Here is a 14,410-nt window from a genome sequence, read left to right as displayed (position 1 = left end):
ACTCTGGGCAAGCTTCCCCGGAGAGGAGAGAGAGAGAGCCCAGAGAGGGTGTGAGTCGTCGCATCATATGCGCTTCATGGGTCTCGGCAATACTACCATGATTTTCCACCTCTCCCTAACCTAGTCTGATTCTTGCTTTTTATTGCTTGACAGATAGGAGGAGGAATGTGTCCTCCCCCTTGCTGTGTGAGAATCAACAATGTACTATTGAGATCCCGTTGCATCCTCCATTGAACTACTAAATCACTACCTATTGTACTGTACGGTTGTCCTCTCCCGCTCAGCCGATCTTAACCGCTTGCTTTTTTCCCGCGGCTACTCCTCTAACAAGTCCCCCGTCCCCTCCCTACAACGGAGAAATCTCCGCCCGGGTCTTTAACCACCGAAATCGCTGCTTAGCCGGACTTGGCCTGCCACTCCCCGGCTCAGAGCTGATTCATCCATCCTTCACCCGCCTCCGGATTCGGTACATTCACACGTGCTCGGCTAGATGCTACCCGGACAAGATCATCTTCAGAGCCGCAGTAGAACCGATACCTCTCCACTTGGTCTGATTCTACATAGTTTCATGATATAATGATCTCGTACTCTGAATAATATCCACATCCACATCCATTTTATTATGTTGAAGAGGGCGTAGTATATTCTCTAGCCTTCTAGCTGAGGGACGCCGGCCCTGATGAATGAGCCACGCTTTTGTAATGTTGAAATAATTGATCCCTCCAATGCTCCTGCGCCCGTCGTAGTTGTAAATTTATCGTCCAAAATCATGAATATCAAGAAGATGACAGAAAAAGAAATCTATACAGAGATCGCAATTCCGATCCTGAAGTGGGCCTCAGCCCATACCAACGTCCCGTCTAGAAGAGACCGTCAATCTCCCCAGTCTCGGGATCGATATCCACATTCAAGTAACCAGGGGCTGTAGGCAGACCCGGAATGGTCTGAATGTCTGCTGCAAGGGCATACCTAAAAATCACTCAGTGGGAGGCCCACATGACAGCGCAGCTAAACAGAGGAAAACTTACAGATATCCACCGCCAACCGCCAATCGAACGTCACGAATGGGGACGGTGAAGCCAGTCGGGGCACCCTTAAGAGCCGGGTCGTGACTGAGCGAGTACTGCGTCTTCGCAATGCAAATCGGGAGGTTGCCGAAACCTTGAGCAGTGTATGTGTCGACCTTTTTCTGGGCCAACTCACTGAACTCGACCTTCTCCGCGCCATACATAGCCTTACCAATCCGCTCGATCCGCTCCTGGATGGTGCCGTCCAAGTTATACAGGAGCTTGAAGTCCTTGGGCTTAGAGCTAGACGCGAGCACGCTCTTGGCTAGATCCACCGCACCGGCTCCGCCCTCGGCCCAGTGGTTGGCGGGAACCGCGTCCTCCGCTCCTGCCGCAATGGCCTCTTCGCGAATGACAGCAATCTCGGCCTCCGTGTCGGTCTCGAAACGGTTGATTGCCACCACCACGGGCACACCGTACTGACGAGCGTTCTCAATGTGCTTCTTCAAGTTGATGCAACCCTTGCGCAAGATGTCGACGTTCTCAGTGCGGTACACTTCAGGCAGAGCAGCGCCAGGGGTAATCTCAGGGCCGCCACCGTGAACCTTCAAGGCACGGACGGTAGCCACAATGACCACGGTGTCGGGAGACAGACCGGAGGACCGGCACTTGATGTTGAAGAAGCGCTCACCGCCCATCGTGAAATCGAAGCCAGCCTCAGTGACGACAAAGCCAGTGCGAGCATCATGGTCCTCATCCGGCTCGGTACCCGCAAGCTTCAAGGCCAATTTGTCGGCGATGACAGAGCTGGCGCCAATGCTGATGTTGGCAAAGGGGCCGGCGTGAACCAGAACAGGAGTTCCCTCCAAGCTCTGCATCAGGTTGGGCTTGATGGCGTCCTTCATAAGAGCTGCGAGAGCACCACCCGCACCAATGTCGTCGCAAGTGACGGGGTCGCCGTTTCGCGAAGTGGCAACAACCATACGTCCCAGTCTCTCACGCATGTCTTCGAGACTGTTGCTCAGCGCAAGAATTGCCATACACTCACTGGCGACCGAGATATCGAAACCAGTTTCGCGCGTGAGACCGCGCTCAGTGGGAGCCTGCCCAATGGTGATTCCGCGCAGGTGACGGTCGTTGACATCCAGAACACGGCGCCAAGTGATAGTCTCCGGGTCGATATCAAGGCGAGCGAAGCGGCGGATCTCTTCCTCAGTGAGTTCGTCCGGGTTAGTCTTGGTGATACCCAACTTCTTAAGTCTCCGGTACATAATAGGCTGGAACTCGCGCTTGCCCTTCTTGGCAGGAACCAGGCGTTTGTAGAGAGCGCCATCCTTCTGGGTGGCCTCATGGAACATGCGGGTTTCGATAGCGGCAGCAAGAAGGTTGTTAGCGGCAGTGATGGCGTGGATATCGCCAGTCAAGTGCAGGTTGAACTCATCCATCGGGATAACCTGACTGTAACCTCCGCCAGCAGCTCCACCCTTGATACCGAATGTAGGACCCTGGCTGGGCTGGCGCACATTGGCGAAAACAATGCGGTTCAAGTGGGCACCAAGAGCCTGGGACAGACCCAGGGTGGTGGTCGACTTACCCTCACCAAGAGGAGTGGGAGTGATACCGCAGACCAAAATGTACCGACCATCGCGACGGTGAGATAGCCGGTCCAAAACGGAGAGACTGACCTTGGCCTTGGTGTGACCGTAGGGTTCGAGCTCATGGGGTGCAATGCCAATCTCCTCGGCAAGCTGAGTGATCTGTTTAGGATACTGCGCACGAGAAATGGCGATATCGGAGGGCACAGGACTGGCCAACTTAATGGGAAGGGGAGTAATATGTCTATCCTTCTGCTTCTCGAAGTAGGCCTTGGCCCCAGTCACCACGTTCTCCAGCAGCATGGCCACAGTCATGGGCCCAACACCACCGGGGACGGGGGTGATCTGAGAGGCAACCTGGACAGCAGACTCATAATCGACATCTCCAACAAGTCGCTGGCCGGACTTGCGAGTAGCATCGGCCTTGTAGTTGATGCCAACGTCAATAACAACGGCGCCGGGCTTGAGCCACTCCCCCTTGACAAATTCGGTCTGTCCAATGGCGGCAACAACAATATCGGCAGTCTTCACAATTCTAGCAATATCGGGGGTCTTCGAGTGGCACAGGGTAACGGTTGCATCAGCATTCTTCAGCAAGTAGCTGACGGGGCTCCCGACGATATCGCTGCGACCAAGGACAACAGCTTCCTTACCAGCAGGGTCGATGCCGCTTTCCTGCAGAAGCTTCATGACAGCCTTGGGCGTGCAGGGAAGGAAGAGAGGCCGGCCACCTCGCTTAGCCAATTCTCCAATGTTGATAGCACCGAAACCGTCGACATCCTTCTCGTCCGCGACAGCGGAGGTAATAGTGTGCTCGGACAAGTGCTTGGGGAGGGGCAGCTGGACCAGAATACCGTGTACCGAGGGATCATTGTTGGCTTTGGTGATCTCTTGCAGAACTTCAGGCTGTGTAACAGATTCCGGGAAATTGATGATCTTGCAAAGGATGTTTGTCTGGTATGAGACGTTCCGTTAGCATAAAAATAAGCTGAGTCGTAAGAGCAGGGTGGCATATACCTCCTCGGCAGCCTTCAACTTCATGCGCACATAAGTGCCTGAGGCAATACGTTAGCGTCCGCGACTCTCCACCACTAATCCAATTTCAAAGGAAAAAACCTACTGGAATCCGATCGGTTGCCCACTGTAAGATTTCAAGCCAAGTCAGTACTCAAGCAGTCACGGTGCGGAGAGATTGTGAGGGGCTATGACGCACCCTGAAAGATAACCAGACTAGGCTTGAATCTGGGGTTGGATTCCTGGATCTGGCGGATCTCAGTCTTGAGTCCCTCGCGAATGTTCTTGGCAATCTGGGTGCCATCGATCTTGGTAGCTGCCATGGCTGCTGGTCGGGTGCTCGAGAAGGTACGTCGGGAAGAGGAGGAGGAGGAGGGGGTGGAGACGAGCCTCGGGAAACCTAGCACGGCGCGATGAGCAGACGAGGAGGCACAGCGAAGATAAGACCTAGCCCCGCGTCTAGAGAAGAGCAGTCGTGGGTAGAGGGAAGGTAAGGGGTGGTAGTGAAGCTGAATCGGAAAAAGAGTATAAAAGCGCTCAGCGTTGACAACAGCAGCAGCAGCAGCAGCACAGCGGGGTAAACTCGCCGAAGCCGAACGGGCGGGGGGAAACGGCATTGGATGACTGGGCTGGGTCAAGTCACAGCTCTTAGCCACAGCAGCTTTCCTCGGCCAGCTCAGATGCAGATAGGGAAAAGGTCGAAAACCACCGATAAACTCCTTGAATAATCGAATCAGGCAGCCCAAGACTCCGTAGAATGCCTAAAAAATGAAAGACTGTGAAGAAGCAGATTCTAAACTGCCAGTCAAGCAAAGCAACTATTATTCTAAGGAAGTCCTTTTTCCAACATAATTCACCCTCGAGTTTGCTGTTTCGACACTGTTTGCTCTGTTCTTTCTGCCTTTGTTTTCCATGGAAAAGTTTCCCCGATGAATGCCGCAGGAGCCTCAGGCTGACGCTGGGGTGACAATGAGGTTTCTTCCTTAGGCTTAGTGCACGTAGTCTAGACCAGGAGGGGTATGGGCTGTCTTTCATCACGTGAATGAAAAACTAAGCCAAATTCGCAGACAGATCTCAGGGCTGTGGATGTCACGTGATGCATTAGTCAGCAATACCGGACCTACTAATCTTCCGGTATGGTCACCCTGTGACAAAACAGGCTCAATCAGGCAAGTCTTGGCGCGCGAGCCCGGACTGTGCGATGAAATTCAAACTAGTCCTGACGACGCCGACGAAGTGAGCCCGCCAGCACCCCGCAAGGATTTCCGCCTCATCACGCAGGTATTATACGACTCCCGGTCACAGACGCCCTCAGCTGTGATCCATCGCTCTTTTGATTCCGTCGCCTTTCCCCAGATTCATCGCGTGGTCGGCCCAAGATGAGGCCTATTTTGCTTGCGGGCCATGTGCGTTTTGCCATCCTCCTCCCTCCCAGCTCGGAAGACTCTTATCTGTCGCCTGCAAAAAACACTTGAAGATCAACAGGATGGGGAAACATGGTGGTCGCTGACATTTTTCACTCTTGCAGGAACGTGCCCTGACTCAGATCAAGTTCAACAGCGATGGCGATCTTCTTTTCTCCGTGTCGAAGGATAAAATTGTGTGCGCCTGGTGGTCGGCCAACGGCGAGAGACTCGGTACCTACAACGGACACCAGGGTGCTATCTGGACGGTCGATGTGAGCCCCAACACGGTTCTCCTGGCGACGGGCTCGGCAGACAACACCGTGCGACTATGGAACGTCAAGACCGGCGAGTGCGTGAAGGTGTGGGATTTCCCTACGGCCGTGAAGCGGGTCGAGTTCAGCCCCGACGGAAGCAGACTTTTGGCCGTGACGGAGAAGCGTATGGGTTTCTTGGGTACCATTGCCGTCCTCGATATCAACTACGGCGAGAACTTGGAGGACCAGGCCGATGAGCCCAGCTTGCGGATCACCTGCACGGAGAGCAAGGCCACCGTTGCGGGCTGGAGTTATCTGGGCAAGTACATCATTGCTGGTCACGAAGACGGCAGTGTCAGCCAGTACGACGAGAAGGTGCGCAGACCGAATATTTTCACTGGCGAGGAATCGGGGCAGATGAGTTGCTAACACGGCATGTGGGAAAACAGACCGGTGAGCAGCTGGAGAACGTCCAGGCCCACGAGTTCGACCACCAGATCAACGACATCCAATTCTCTCAAGACCGCACCCACTTCATCACCGCCTCCAAGGACAAGTCTGCCAAGGTAAGTGTCCTTTTGTCCTATTTAAATTTCTCCATGACACGTGCAAGCTTGTTAACACGCGGTTGCCAGCTCATCTCCTCCCGTAACCTCGCCATCCTCAAGACCTACCCCGCCGATACTCCCTTGAACAGCGCCACGATCACGCCCAAGAAGGATTACGTTATTCTGGGTGGTGGTCAGGCCGCCATGGATGTCACCACCACCTCCGCCCGCCAGGGTAAATTCGAGGCTCGCTTCTACCACAAGGTCTTCGAGGACGAGATCGGCCGTGTCAGAGGTCACTTCGGTCCCCTCAACACCGTCGACGTCCACCCCGCCGGTACTGCCTACGCTTCCGGCGGAGAGGACGGTTACGTTCGTGTGCACCACTTCGACAAGCCTTACTTTGACTTCATGTACGAGGTCGAGCGGGAGCAGCTGCGGAAGTAGAGCGAAGGAGGGGCGATTTTGACGTTCGGAATGCATCTTTTTTAAAACCAGTTACGCATCCTTTGTATGTGTCATGAGGCGAAGTTTCATCTTTTCTTTCACTATACTCCCCCAAAAGTAGAAAGGCAAGACCGGTACGGCGGGTATGAGAAAAAGAAGACCTCGAGGCGATATTCAGGGCATGAGTTATATTTCATTTGTTCCATGATACAGTCGGAGTTGGTACCATTTCCTATTTCTGGTCGCTATGGTGTGTCCTAATAAAAGAAACCTTATTTTGCTTTACTTTACTGTTTTGCACACACCCTATGACTCCAACTTCTCTCCTGCTCATAATCTTGTCATGCTCATGAACATATCATTTGAATTCCGAGGTCAATTTGCTAGGCAACATTTTCTATCGCGCCCGACTAAATGCATAAAACCAGGAAGTTTCAATATCCACCAAGCAGAATCACGAATTTTGTATGATTCGGGGAAAGAAAAGTCTTTATCTTTGTTCTGAATGACAAAAAAAAACGGACTCCGTCTTGAATACCGGGCCAGCGCTCTTCTGACCAGCAGATAAACAAAGGAGAAAAAATTGGGTTAAAAAAAAAGAATCATGAGATCTCATATTGAGAAGGAAAGGTGCGTTAGACGTGACATCCGGATAAAAGAAAAAGTGCGAAATTGATGGAGGAAAACCCGAGACGATTCGAAGGAAAAAAAAGCCGAATTAGGAGAGAAGATGAAATTAGAATCAAAGAAACTTCATGCAAACTTCCCCGGAAGAAAAAGTCGCGGGCTCACCCCCGAGTCAATTTACTTTTTCTTGGGGAACTTCTCTGCTCCGATGTCCGAGCCTCGCAGCTTGACGTTGAGGACGCGCTCCATGGCACTCAGGACCTTCTGGTCGGGCGCAGCGGTACCGCGCTCGAAGTCTTGGATGACGGTGACGGTGGTGTTGCACTTGGTGGCGAGTTCCTTCTGGGTCATCTTGTAGCCCTCGTCGGTACGGCGCTTCTTGATGGCATCGGCGACCTGGTGGCCGACGGTCTTGGGCTTGACAATGTCGTCGCTGCGGTCGACCTTGGTCAAGTGCTGGCCCTCGGGGGCACCGGAGCGTCCGGCCTGAATTCATTCGCTCAAGTCAGAACAGGTTGCCCCTCCTTTCGGAAGTTTTTGGATTTTGGGTGGCGGCTGGCTGCCCATGAAGCGAGAGAGGAAATGACTTACAGCGTTACCAGTGGCGTACTTCTTCTCGGTTCCGATGACGAGACCCTGGCGCTGAGCGGCGTTCAGAGCACTCTTGCCCTTGACGACGGTCTCGCGGATGGCAGGGCCACCACGGTTCTTGCTTCCAATGCGCGTGACGGAGTCCCAGTCGCTCATTTTGAATATTTGTGTAGAGACGGTGGTGAGGATGGGGTGGTTGAGAAGATGGTGTTAGCGTAGTTTTTGGCGTAGAGGAGCAGGTGGCAGTAGAGAAAGATCGCGTGAGATGTGTCGTAAGGAGGGATGTTGGAGACCCGCCGAATTTATATCGCCGCCACGGAAGCTTCTCGAGCCCTTGGGATGGCGGAGTCAGAGGGGCGCTGGGCGCTAACCTCAATTGGGCTTAATCGCTGCTGACATCATGTGCCATTAAGGCTATTAACTCCGTCGTACAGTCAGTCAGTCAGTCCATCGAGGCAGTGTGCATACTCGAACTATACCCAGGTTGCGACTGTGAGTCAGTATGAGTCTTTCTCGCTTATTTGTTGTATCTTTCCGATCTGTCTTGGTTTAAACAATTGCATGGCAGTGTATTACGATCCGATCAATACACAAGTTACGATTGAATTGTCAGCAATGAATGCTTTGAGTCTCCACGAAGGACAACTGCATGCCAATTCCGACACGTTGGCTCGCAGAATGAGTTCTGGCTTGTCGGGTCTGCTGTCTAATTTTGTGGCTTTTTCCTATATGTCTCTGTTGATTATTGTGGCTCGGTTGACGATACACATGTCGTTTCGAAGCATCACATCTTTATAAATCGGATATATATACTCCCACAATAAGGTCTACTTTCAATTGCTTTCACTACAACCATGTAAAAGGGAGACGCTTCTGTAAAAAGAAGCAAAGGACTTCGTATGATGTCATAAACGTGTTTCGAAGCCTTCTGAGTCCAGTATCTTTCCAGATAGCTCGAGCTGCCCTCACTCAGTCAATTACGAATTTCCCGTGGCTGTTGAGGATGAGGTGTAAATGTTGTGCGCAACCTTCACAGCGTAGTACAGTATAGGGAGAGAAGAGTTAGCGAGAATCTAAGAACCAATGTACATATGACGCACTGTAGGTTTGAGCAAGTCAATAAGGAAAATTGCGAGGACTCGCTCTCTGCTTAACTCTGCTAAGACAGTGATAGATGGTTCTTCCTTTTATAGCCTCAGATAGCCAAGATGCTTCTTTGCTGAATCATACCCATGCTATTTTGAGCATAGTCTAGATCACTTGAATCATGGTACGTAGCTTATGCATAACGAACTAGTGCCTTGATGTGCAATAAGGAGCGATTGAGAGCTTGATACACTTGTGGAGCAAAGAGTGTAGTATTTCAACAGATCAAACAGGATGAAGACCCAAGAATAGCACATCTGAGGTGTGGCCAAGAGAAAATGCGAGACACTGCTTTTCCCAAGTAACAGGTTGAGGAGCATGTCGGCCTGAACCTTGGCAGATGTTGGCTTTGGTTGTTTCATTCGAAGAGCAACAACAAGTTCATTGAGCCCCAATTCCTGAGTGGGACTGCCGAGCACTACCTAGAATTTGCCCCTTTCCAGCAGCATCAAGCGTCCAACCTCGAGCACCAGGCAGGGCTTGTAACCTTGAACATTGAAAATATAGACGGATAATAATGGTGCCTGGAATGACAAGACAAGCTAAATGTCGCGGGGCCAATCAGACAACCACAAGGGCTGAGGCCAACCCCCTCTCCAGGCTCTGAACGAGTGGGTGCCACTGGGTGGAAGCGGCCTCAGGTACCAAATCTGAGTAAGAGAAGAGGAGGGACCAACTGGAGACTGCGGCCAATGCATCCGTTATTCAGTCACTCCATTATCGATCGTCTCGTCTGTTATTATTATTTGCCTCTCATCTTCCACATCCATCTTTCTGTCTGTTCACTCTTTTTCTTCCAGCGCTTCTACTGCCTTTCGAGTCGAGTCACATTCTTGATTGCTTCGCCCTGGTTTAGTTTCGTTAAATCACTCGAATTTGCTTCACATAGCCTGCCATGGCATCCCAAGGCGATCTGTTCTCGGCCGTGACCAACCGGTCGCTCCGCAACGTCCGATCGGTTAGTTTGAATCCCCTCACCTGTTTGAACACACTGCAGTCAAATTATAACTGGCGTGTGGTACTGGGGTTACTGACTCAGAAACTGTTTGTAGGAGCTCGAATTCCTCGCCGATTCCTCAGTCATCACTCGTGCACAACTCTCCTCGATCTTATCGCAACTCCCGAAAGAGAACGAGCGCAGTAGATCCTCGGTGCCCCCTCAGCAACCGCCAGTCCAGCAGCCGCAGCCAGTGGCGCCGCTGCCCATCCAGACACAGCCGTCTCCTGCTCCCTATTCTCCTCCCGTCAACCAATTCGCCAATGCCTCGTTGAACGAGAAGGCGACATACCAAGCGCAGCCTCCGCCGCAGCCGTACGCCAACCCGGCCGTCCCGCCGCCTCCTGCTTATCCCCAGGCCCCGCCCGTGCTGTCTATCGCCTCGGCTCTGTATGCGTACACCCCGACGGACCCCGGCGACTTGGCTCTGCAGCCGCGTGACCGTATCCATGTTTTGGAGCACATGAACGCTGATTGTAAGGATTCTATACATCCCTGACAATGGCGACGAAACTCCTTTATGGCTGCTAACAAAAAAATAATAGGGTGGCGTGGTCGTAACGAGCGCACCAACCTCGAGGGTATCTTCCCCCGCAGCTATGTCGACGTGATTGATGAGAAGGCTGTCTCGTCCCCTCCACCCACCAACTATGGAAACATGCCTCTGGAAGTGAGCCAAAGTGGCTCTACGCCTGATGGGGACCCTGCCAAGAAGGGCAAATTCGAGGAACACGGTAAGAAGTTTGGCAAGAAACTGGGTAATGCCGGTAAGTTTTGTCTAGGGAAAACATTTTGTTGCCTTCCCATCAACTTGCACTCTTCGAATTTTTGAATGCTGATGATACACTCTAGCTGTCTTCGGTGCTGGTGCGACCATTGGTTCAAACATTGTGAACAGCATCTTTTAATGTTTGTTTGTCGAAGTTGGTAACTCTAGGAAAGGGCCCGAGAGAATTTGTGGATCACCCTTGTGTGCTCTTTGTCGTTTAATCCAGTACTTTCATGGAATTGGCGTTGGTGGTTGTTTTTCTAATCCTTACCATTATACTCTCTGTGACTATCTTGATTCGCAATCGCTCTAGTGAGACCCATTCGGAATAGCAAGTGACAGGTTCTGGAATTCTGGATATACTCAGTACATCATCAAACAGAAAGTTACACAATTGGACACCGTAGCTGAAGGCCTGAGTAGGATATCCGATATTCCATGGATAGATCATCTTGTCATCTTCTGTTAGCGCCAAGCAGCCTCAAAGCTCAAAGCTCTCAGGTGAGGACTTACGTATTGCATGCGCCCGGAATGACTATTCCAAGTACAGGATCGGATTACAATAGAGAAGGGGGCAGATACTCGTCGACGCACCGAGAGACATCGAGTTGAACTCGGATAGAAAATAGTCTCTCGCCACGCAAATCATGGCCTATGGGCTGTTGGGAACAGCCGCCAGCTTGTTAGGCTACATTAGTTCGCGCTTCAGCCTCTCCCAACGGGGGCTATGGGCATAGCGCCTACAGGGCTGGACAGCCACATGTGGTTCCTATATCTGGAACATGAGAAGCAAATTCCCAGCCAGAAGTTATCTTGAAAGCGTACAGTGTTCATAAAGGTGCTGTGGGCGATTGAGTCGCATTTCCCCCAGCCATGTCATGGCAAATGATCATATTCGCATTGCTCGCCATCCCACCCAGCGTTCTAGCCACAGGATGGGATGATTTCACGGACGACCTAGCAACAGACCTGGTACGTATGAGAGACGCCCACCACCACGGCAACCATATAGTTAACTAACCGGTCTCTATCCAGGCGCCATTGATCTCCCTTTTCGGCGATCGGTTGAGCAAACAATACCTCTCCGAGTCGATCAGCATCCTGGACAGCTTCATCTTCGCGGTCTCTCCCCTGGGCATCCTCACGGCCGTGATCGCCGTCATCCGTGTCTGCGGGAACGCCTCCTTGAAAGCGTTTGTGGGCCGGGCGCAGGAAGGCCCCGGCGAGGCAGAAAACGAACTCCTGTCCTGCGTCTCGGAGAGCACAGCCGAGCTCTTCAACGATGGAGGCGTGTCCAGGGTCCTTGGACGGCCGCGAGTCCTCGAGGTTGTGGTGTGGGAGGACGTAGACCCGCAGACCCAGCAGCGCGTGCGCAGGATCGGGACCCTGCATGACGCGCTCCAGACCGGTGCCTGGGTGGCCGGGAAAGGCCGGCAGATTCTCGATGAGAAGGAATACCTGGCCGAGCTTGACATCGCGAATCTGTCCTTGAACAAAGGGATCGCAAGAAGAAGCCAGGGTTGGTTTTACGCTGCGGCCGCTCTGGGGTTTGTGTTGCAAGTCGGTAAGCATGGCGGTCTCGATTCGATTAGTCGCATTGAAGAAGGGAAACAGTGTTTCTTCTAACGAGCTGTTCCAGGCGTGCTTGTCTACTCTGCTATAACCGTCTTCCTGTTCCCGGATCAATTCGAAAAAGATGGAAATCGAGTCGTCAGCTATGCTTTCCCACTGTTCTTCATGGGATCTATGCTACTCAGTATCGGGATGTTCTTTTGTGCTTTCATCATCGAACGCTCCTCCACGAAGTGCTATATTCGACCTACGACGCCGAGCAAGATCTACTGGTTGCAACCGGGAGACCAAGATGTGGGAGACCAGGTGTTTGGCGCGTTCCTGGCTGTCAACGAAGGGCCTGCGGCGGAGGCCACCACAGACATCATGTATATCAAATCGGTCCGAAGCTCTCAGAATCCCGGGAAGGAACCATTGCTGGTGTTCACGGTGGTTACGACTGTCGTTGGCTTCGTGACGCAGTTTGTTGGCTTCCGTGGACTACATGCCTCTGTCATCCTCGCACAGGTGGGATCGACGTTCTTGATGTCGATCGTGAGGGCCTCTCTCCGGACGAAAAGGACCGGGCCAGAAGAGAACCGGTTTTCGAACCCTGAGAGACAATTAGTCTCGCACAAGAAACAAGAGCTGGATTTCTTCACGTTTCACCTCGAGAACATACAAGCATTCGAGTTGGTGGCTAATCCAACAGCTGCGCCTCAGTCATCTGGTACACAAGCCCTAGCACGGATCAATGGCCCGGGTATCAGAGCTATCCAGACACGAACGCGACTAGCTCAACTCACATCTGAAGGCAGTCATGAGAGCATGGATTGGGATGATCTCCCCATCAGAAAAGTAGCTCGCAGCCTGGCAAAGACGATCACGGAGACAATGAACTTTTTGTCGGACTGGAAGCATATCAACGAGGACACGCATAGCTTTGACCTCCTGATCCAGTCTCAAGCACCTGGTAGAAATTCTTACTCGAGCTACGAAACATACTCTGTCAAGCTCAAAAGATCGGAGGACACCCTACAGTGGCAGGTTGATGTGGCAGTCCTTGAAGCGGTGCTGGGCCTATGGACTTGGTCGCTCATCAAAACTGATAGCAAATGGCTTCGAACCAGGCTCGTCCGTGCTGTAGGACTGACCGAGTCGGAAGCTTCGAAAGAGGAAACGGACCTAATGTTCCATAAATGGATCCACCGCCATACAGAAGCACATATGGTGCCTTCGAAGACAATCGCCTTTCACAATCGGCTATTTGGAATTTCTCCCGATAAAGAAACTACCAGCAAGGATATACTGGTGGTGCAAACTGACAATAGAATGGAGACTATGGCCGCTCAGGATATTTATATACGGTTCCTCCAAAATGCCCTGCGAGATGTCACGGAGCTCGGAGGTAGAGTAGAGGTGCGCGAAGGGTCACAGAACAAGTTTGTGACATTCAGCGACCGCGTTGATCTTCTCGTGACGTGCTTCGCGGAGGCCGGGCTGGGATCGAGGGAGGACGCCTTGTTGTGCGTTATTCCAACTCTCAAGCTCTTGCTGCCAAAGCTTGCTGCAGACTCAGACAGCGTTAGAACCAAGATTGAGCGATTGATATCTGACGCAGATTGGAAAGGAGCCTTTTCCGTTGCGCGCTGGCTGTGCGAGCGTTGCGAAGGAGAGGAGCTCGAGCGTTGTGTTTTCGAGCTCGGCTATCTGTGTCAACGTGCCATGAGCCACAGTGACATTGTAGTTCGAGAGGCCGGGTTTGATGAAGTGCGATCGCTCCTCCAATTTGACGCGAGGGCTAAGTTCTATGAGGGTCTCAGCCGGCGCTTGAATTGGATGAACTCCACCGACCATCAAGCATGGTGGTCACGATTCTCCCATCAACTTGGCTGGATCGTGTGGCATATAGTCAAAAACAAGGCCCCGAATCACTCAATCATCCCAGGTTTAGAGGCCTTGGGCGCATCCAAAGATCTTGATCTTCAGCCAATTTCCCAGAGCAGCACGTTGCACACCGCGCAAAACAGTGTGTCGGGAGGCTCAGCATCAGGATCTTCAGATTTTAGTGAAAATCTCACTCAGTCACAGAATCTCGAAAGAGATAACCAGATTCTTGCCAAGGAAACTATACTAGGATGGCTTACACATGGCCTGGACATCGTCTTCGAGAGGCAGGTGCCTGGGGAGGAAGATAGAATGTGCCTCAAATGGGCAATTGAACACTCGCAAAATGCCCTCGCCCATTGGATCTTGTGCAAATGGACTGAGGTCGGTCAAGCATATGGGGCTCTGGTACAGAAGGCGTTTGTCTTTGCAGCAGAGTGTAACGCGGACTTCGCGGTTCAAACGCTGATTCGGCATGGCTCTGATATAGATGGTCGGGAATACGAGGGCTACTCGGCTCTAATCGAAGCCGTCGCTTCCGAAGAGAAGGATGTGGCAGAGAGACTACTTG

The 14,410-nt window shown here is 52.2% G+C and overlaps 5 protein-coding genes across 5 annotated transcripts; 3 read left to right on the top strand and 2 right to left on the bottom strand.

Annotated features, from left to right (window-relative positions):
• Positions 1-605: 605 nt before the first annotated feature.
• On the bottom strand, positions 606-4,165 carry BO95DRAFT_444515 (C-1-tetrahydrofolate synthase). Its single transcript, XM_025586905.1, has 5 exons — positions 3,816-4,165; positions 3,723-3,743; positions 3,620-3,657; positions 1,029-3,556; positions 606-969 (listed from the first exon to the last, which is right to left on the bottom strand). Exons 1-5 carry the CDS (start codon positions 3,937-3,939, stop codon positions 861-863), a joined length of 2,820 nt encoding a protein of 939 aa, XP_025440691.1. The 5' UTR covers positions 3,940-4,165; the 3' UTR covers positions 606-860.
• Positions 4,166-4,848: 683 nt separating this feature from the next.
• tif34 (translation initiation factor eIF3 subunit i) lies at positions 4,849-6,649 on the top strand. The gene is made up of 4 exons (XM_025586904.1): positions 4,849-5,022; positions 5,145-5,651; positions 5,726-5,842; positions 5,912-6,649. The coding sequence occupies exons 1-4, from the start codon at positions 4,996-4,998 to the stop codon at positions 6,269-6,271; spliced, it is 1,011 nt and encodes a 336-aa protein (XP_025440690.1). The 5' UTR covers positions 4,849-4,995; the 3' UTR covers positions 6,272-6,649.
• Positions 6,396-6,887, top strand: BO95DRAFT_187474 (uncharacterized protein). Its single transcript, XM_025580917.1, has one exon. It carries the CDS (start codon positions 6,519-6,521, stop codon positions 6,774-6,776), a length of 258 nt encoding a protein of 85 aa, XP_025440689.1. The 5' UTR covers positions 6,396-6,518; the 3' UTR covers positions 6,777-6,887.
• On the bottom strand, positions 6,849-7,645 carry mbf1 (multiprotein-bridging factor 1; the record flags this gene model as incomplete). Its single annotated transcript, XM_025583657.1, has 2 exons — positions 6,849-7,384; positions 7,490-7,645. 2 exons carry the CDS (start codon positions 7,643-7,645, stop codon positions 7,076-7,078), a joined length of 465 nt encoding a protein of 154 aa, XP_025440688.1. The 3' UTR covers positions 6,849-7,075.
• Positions 7,646-9,454: 1,809 nt separating this feature from the next.
• BO95DRAFT_444508 (SH3 domain-containing protein) lies at positions 9,455-10,791 on the top strand. Its single transcript, XM_025586903.1, has 4 exons — positions 9,455-9,593; positions 9,688-10,108; positions 10,178-10,399; positions 10,485-10,791. Exons 1-4 carry the CDS (start codon positions 9,531-9,533, stop codon positions 10,538-10,540), a joined length of 762 nt encoding a protein of 253 aa, XP_025440687.1. The 5' UTR covers positions 9,455-9,530; the 3' UTR covers positions 10,541-10,791.
• The last annotated feature ends 3,619 nt before the right edge of the window (positions 10,792-14,410 follow it).

This window comes from Aspergillus brunneoviolaceus (genome assembly GCF_003184695.1).
Source record: "Aspergillus brunneoviolaceus CBS 621.78 unplaced genomic scaffold BO95scaffold_47, whole genome shotgun sequence".
In the NCBI taxonomy this organism is placed as follows: Eukaryota; Fungi; Ascomycota; class Eurotiomycetes; order Eurotiales; family Aspergillaceae; genus Aspergillus; species Aspergillus brunneoviolaceus.
This window is presented reverse-complemented; position numbering and strand designations above follow the sequence as displayed.